This window comes from Chaetodon trifascialis, chromosome 19, assembly GCF_039877785.1.
Source record: "Chaetodon trifascialis isolate fChaTrf1 chromosome 19, fChaTrf1.hap1, whole genome shotgun sequence".
In the NCBI taxonomy this organism is placed as follows: domain Eukaryota; kingdom Metazoa; phylum Chordata; class Actinopteri; order Chaetodontiformes; family Chaetodontidae; genus Chaetodon; species Chaetodon trifascialis.
Window position 1 is genome coordinate 3,585,519 of NC_092074.1, and position 5,347 is coordinate 3,590,865.

The following is a 5,347-nucleotide window of genomic DNA, read 5'->3' on the forward strand; positions in this document are numbered from 1 at the left end:
ATTTTCTGAACTGAATGATCGTTTCATTGCACTTTTCCATGTATGAGGTACTTTGTTTTCAGATCTTTGAGTACGATGGATTGCAGGAAAAGTGTTTGCACTCATACCAAGTCGCATACTTCCTTTTTCCTTATGTATGCACACTGCATGCAACAGCACTAGCCTTGTAAGGACAGCTGCAGTACATGCTAAAAGTACAATAAAAAAGTAGTCGATTTGGAAGCAGCGGAATTAACACAACCCATAAAAATACTTTAAATAAGGAATGCAACACCAAAAATAACATAAAAGACAAAATAATATTTTATTCTCAATAAGTGTGCGTATATGCAGCGAAGAGGTGCAAGTGCCAACAGACCATTTATATCATCCACAAGTACACTTCATATTGTTGAAACACATCATTTCCTCTTAAAGTTTCCTTGAGGCTCTGGCTCATCCAGGACCGTCATAGTTTGCCATAGTTTGGCTGTTTCTTGAAACTGCATGAATAAATGCATGAAATCAACCCAATGAAATAACAGAACTCGGCTCCTTAAGTTGTTTGAAGAAGGCTCCCAAATATTTGGAAGAAAATGACATTTAATTTAGAAGTAAAAACTGAATGATCGTGGGTTGATGATAAGATGAGTGATCAAAAGTTCTCGTATTCCTGCTTTGTGCATTTCCCTGTGGAATCTATATGAGCTATGATTGATAATGCTTTTTCAGCAGGCGCTTCAATTCCTGCGTTTCACATAAACATTTCTCAATTGTTCAGCATAAATTACAATGGCTAACAGTGAACTGCAGCCTGATGCATTAAGGGCAATACTGGCATTCATATCTGAGTTAAAAAGGTCATTTTAAGAAATACTATCTGACAAAACTGGAAGGACATTTGCTTTTATTTTCACTAATGTTGCTATGCCGATTTATTTTCCTGTCCATTCCAAATAAAGATACAATTAAAAAAGAAAAAAGAAATACTATCTGTCCTATTGATAAGAACCCTTTCCATTTGTTGTGACTGAGCTGTGCTGAGCAGGACATTTTCTACCTGTCTGTGCTCTCTGTGGGACAAACTATGCCATAGGCCTTTTTTCCAGAACATGTATTGAGGTGTCACAGTAAGAAAAGCACAGGTTGAAATAATAAAATGAAAGTTTCAGGGTCCTGGTATTGTTCACACTGGCTCACTGTCACACTGTCATGACTCACGGGGACACTTTGAATCCTAGACCACATATAAACAGAGATTTAGTAAAACAAACATTTTCCCTCTCGCCCACACACAGGTGGCGTCTTAGGTTGCTAAAACAGAGATTTTTAAAAACACTTTCTAAAGTACACATTTTTTCAAGCTCTGTATATCCATGTGAAATGGAGTGTTTGGGAACTGATGATGTCATCGCCTTTGCACATGCCCACTGTTGCTTTATTTGCATAATCATCATGCATCTAGAACAACAATGGCGGACCACTGGCTGGTTTAAACTTGGTTAGCACCTAGACCATGTGCCAGAAAGGTGTTCAAAAAAACTACAAAATAAAAATTAGCTACTGTTTGTGTTTTTAAGTTACGATCGCCAGTGGAAAACAGGCTCAATACACATACAATGTTCTTCTCTGGTATCTGATGTATTGTTGATGTCCTTGGAATCGCTTTTGCAATCCTGTGTGTACAGAGATATTTAGTGAAACAAGTCTATGTGGGCAGATTTTTTTCTTAATGGAGGGGGGAAATAAATGTCTGAATAAATTCTCTGTATACGTTACCCTAAACCGTATAAAAAGGTCTTTCCACTGTCATTGTCTTCCCAGATATTCTCATAATGCTCAATAACATGGTTGGTTGTACCAACAGCGGGAAAACACGGCCAACACTTGTAACCCTGAGTGGAGCAATAATAACGTACATCCGTGTTAGCCTACAAAAACACATCACTGTTGGACTTCTGTGTGGGCTGGACGGACACCAGCTACTTTACTGGAACATTTCTCCCCTCTGCTAAATGCTAATATCTGCCTCGTAAGCAACAGGTGGTGCATTTTTAGGCCAACAGACAGACACTTGCATACATGGCAAACAACCAAATATCAGAATGGAGAGGGTATTTGACAATCCTCTATCACACAAAAAAGACAGCTCAGTTGAATTAATGGCTCATGGCAGAGCTCACAGCTTGAAACTAAGAATTTTACACATCATCATCGTATCATTTTGAAATAAATGGCAATGTGTTCCACAAATATAGTGATATAGTCTACAGTCTTTGCACCATGAAGCAACAGTTGAACATTTTGGGAAGTACAGTATGCTTTCTTGCTTTATTTCTGACATTAATGAGCTAGAGTGGTTAGCCTAGCGTAGCATAAAGACTGGAAGCAGCAAGCCTGGTTCTGCAGCAAGTGAAAAAAAAATGCATCAACATATAAACACCTCTAAAACTCACTCATCAACATGTCCTGTTAGTTTAATCTGCATACAAACAAAACTGTAAAAACAAGTTGTTTTAGAGGAAGTTACGCACTGGAACTATTTCCTTTCAGCCTTTATGCTAAGCTAGGCTAACCTTATGCTAGCTCAAGCTGCATATTCAATGCACAGACCTGACATTGGTATCCATCTTCTCATCTAAGCCTCAAAAGGACAGCTTATGCATTTATTTCCCAAAATGTTGAACTATTATAAACCAGGGTTTCTCAAACTTTTTTTGGACCTTTTGCTCCATTTCAAGATCCCCAAAATTTCCAATTGTATTCTACTAAATATCAAAGATGAATCTTCAAATGGATCATAAAGGCAATTCTTCAGATTAAATATTTGTTCTTATTTATTCATTTTATTATCTTAATTTTTCTTGGTTTGTTTTCACAGATAAATAAATCAACATCAGACACATGATGCGATACGATCTACACACCAAACAACCCCACATCTGGTCCAAAGCCCAGGCTTGAGAAACTCTGCCTCATCCGTTCCAATCGGTTCACCCTCCCGATGCATTTTATTAATGTATAGAAATAACTCAGGTAATATTTTGTCAGTTGTCTACCATTCAGCATAAATCCTGTCCTAAGAAGCCTTTATCTTCTTGACCTTTTCGTTCTTGGGTGGTATGACGTGAACCTGAAAGGGGATGAAGAACTCCAGAAGCGCTTTTGTGTCTTTCAAGTCCAGAGAAAAATCCTGAGCAATCTTTTCCGGCGTGCATTTCTTCGGCTCGTGCTGGTGACTGCCCAGGGCCTTCAGTGCCTCGGCGATGGTCAGTTTGCCTTTAGGAACCTCTGTGAGCTCCGCCAGGCTGTACAGGCCCCCTGGTAAAATGACCTTCAACGGCCGCCGCTCCGCCACTTCACTCGCGGTCTCTTCCTTTGATGGCTGCTGGAAGATTAAACAGAAGGAAATGAGTCTGTAAGACATAGAAGAAACCTACTTTTACGTATCATACACACTTGACTGTGGAGAGCTTGCTGGATATCCATGACATTCACTTCAGATATTTGTGGCCATGGTTTGCCTTCTAGCAACAGGATCAAACCAGGTTTAAACAAAAACCTTAAAGATGCATTTAGCAATATTTTGCTGTGACCAATGGGTCAAGTTGAACATTGTAGAGAATTATCACCCTCCTCTGCAGATCCCTAAGCTCTGTAGGGCAGTTCAGCCTTTTTGGCTCTTTGTTTCGGTTTTCTGGACCACATCATCACTGTTCTGGTTTTCAGAATATTCAGAATTTCTCAAAATAAACCCACTGTATAAAACCTGCCCAGTGCAAAACAGCCCCCAGACACTGTGAGCAACTAGCTGGTGAACACAGCGATGCATTTTGAAGCAAAAGACATTTTTTCTCAGGAATATATTTAGACTAAAACAGAGGTAAAAGGAGAAGGAATGTTGGACTTTCATTCATCAGGTGGACAAACTGTTAGCTGACCTGCTCGCTATATCAACTTTATGAAGCCACAATATGTGAAATATGTGACTTTCAACTTGTTGCCAAGTTTTGCCCCCAGGTGGTCAATATGATTAATGCAGCTTTAAATATCATTATGCATCACTTAAAGCAACATCATCTACTGTAACAGTCTTACCTTAAAATAACAGCTTCAGAATCATTTTACTGGCACACTGACTTGTGACAGGGCAAAATGTGCTCCATTCATTTCTACTCCGCTATTCTTGCACTGTGTAAACTGTGTTACTGCGTATCCCCCTGCAAAAAGTAAGTAGTAGTAGACTTACGGCAGTACTTTACACACCACTGTGTCACTGATTTTGGTGAAATTTGATGATCATATTTTATGTTGAAAATGCTATCTGGTTTTCCTATGATGTCCTCTGGTTGCTTTGACTCAACTCTGTGGTTTTATAGTGAGCTAATGGACAGATAGCGTTAGCATTAGCTAACAGAACCGGGCTCAGCAAGCTCTACCAACATTATGGCAGTGGCAAAGAGACCAAGGAGGACATCGATGTGTACAGCTGTCCATACTTACAACATTGGAGTAGAAGTGTGTTGTACTAAGAAACTGTAGGGATGCCACATCGCAATAAATGCCGATTCTTATACAATGTTGCTTTCATGCCAAATGAGTGCGCCATTATGTTTTTGCTGCAAACAACCAAGAGCACAAAACCTATGCATCATAATGGAACCAAACAGCACCATCCATCATCGGTCACTCATACATGTGTCTGACCTTCGCTGCTGCTGCTGCTGGTGGTGGTGGTGCTGCTGGATCCGTAGACTCCACATACACAGACCTGAGGTGGGACAGCAGGGGATCGTTCTTCTGGTTCACCGTCTCCGCTGTCTCCAGTGCTGAAACACACAACATGTTCATCAACAGGGAAACTGTGTGCGATGTTTCATTGACAGCTTAATTCGCACACGTGAGGCTGAGGAACCAGCCTGAGATGACCCCCGAGGAGGCAGTTACACAAGTCAGCCGCCGTTCACTCACCTTCAGAGCTGCCGGCAAAGGGCTGCGGTTTGACGGCGTGTCGGGGTGCTACTCGCGGTTTCTCCTTGGAAATTTCTCGGTGTACCCGGTTTTCTAGGTTGACATTTCTGAACATACGTACAACCCGCGCCCCCATGTTCGAGAAGTTACCAAATACTGCAAGCAATAAAGTTTATTCAAAGTGTCGACGGCGAGCGACAAGGTCCAAACCACAAAGGCGAACACAGCAATAAGCAGCGACTCCAGGTGGCTGGAGGATAAGTCCTGATTCCTCTTCTCAAAGTACGCGATAACAAAAAAAAGTCTGTACGTAGAAATTGAATAACAGAGTAAATCATAAAGACTATAAACACAACGTCAAAACTACAAGTCTGTATTAATCAAAAATGACAATTAT

At 40.6% G+C, this 5,347-nt stretch overlaps 1 protein-coding gene across 4 annotated transcripts; it reads right to left on the minus strand.

Moving 5' to 3' along the window:
* Positions 1–280: 280 nt before the first annotated feature.
* ndufaf4 (NADH:ubiquinone oxidoreductase complex assembly factor 4) lies at positions 281–5,122 on the minus strand. 4 transcript variants are annotated; one of them, XR_011603341.1, is made up of 4 exons: positions 4,951–5,122; positions 4,687–4,808; positions 2,567–3,367; positions 281–2,344 (listed from the first exon to the last, which is right to left on the minus strand). XR_011603341.1 is itself a non-coding variant. In XM_070987251.1 (3 exons), the coding sequence occupies exons 1-3, from the start codon at positions 5,084–5,086 to the stop codon at positions 3,059–3,061; spliced, it is 567 nt and encodes a 188-aa protein (XP_070843352.1). In that variant the 5' UTR covers positions 5,087–5,122; the 3' UTR covers positions 281–3,058. The 4 variants fall into 4 exon arrangements, 2 of the variants coding, with proteins under 2 accessions (XP_070843352.1, XP_070843353.1); XR_011603342.1 differs by having other exon boundaries at positions 2,567–3,364; positions 4,951–5,092; XM_070987251.1 differs by having other exon boundaries at positions 281–3,367.
* Positions 5,123–5,347: the final 225 nt, after the last annotated feature.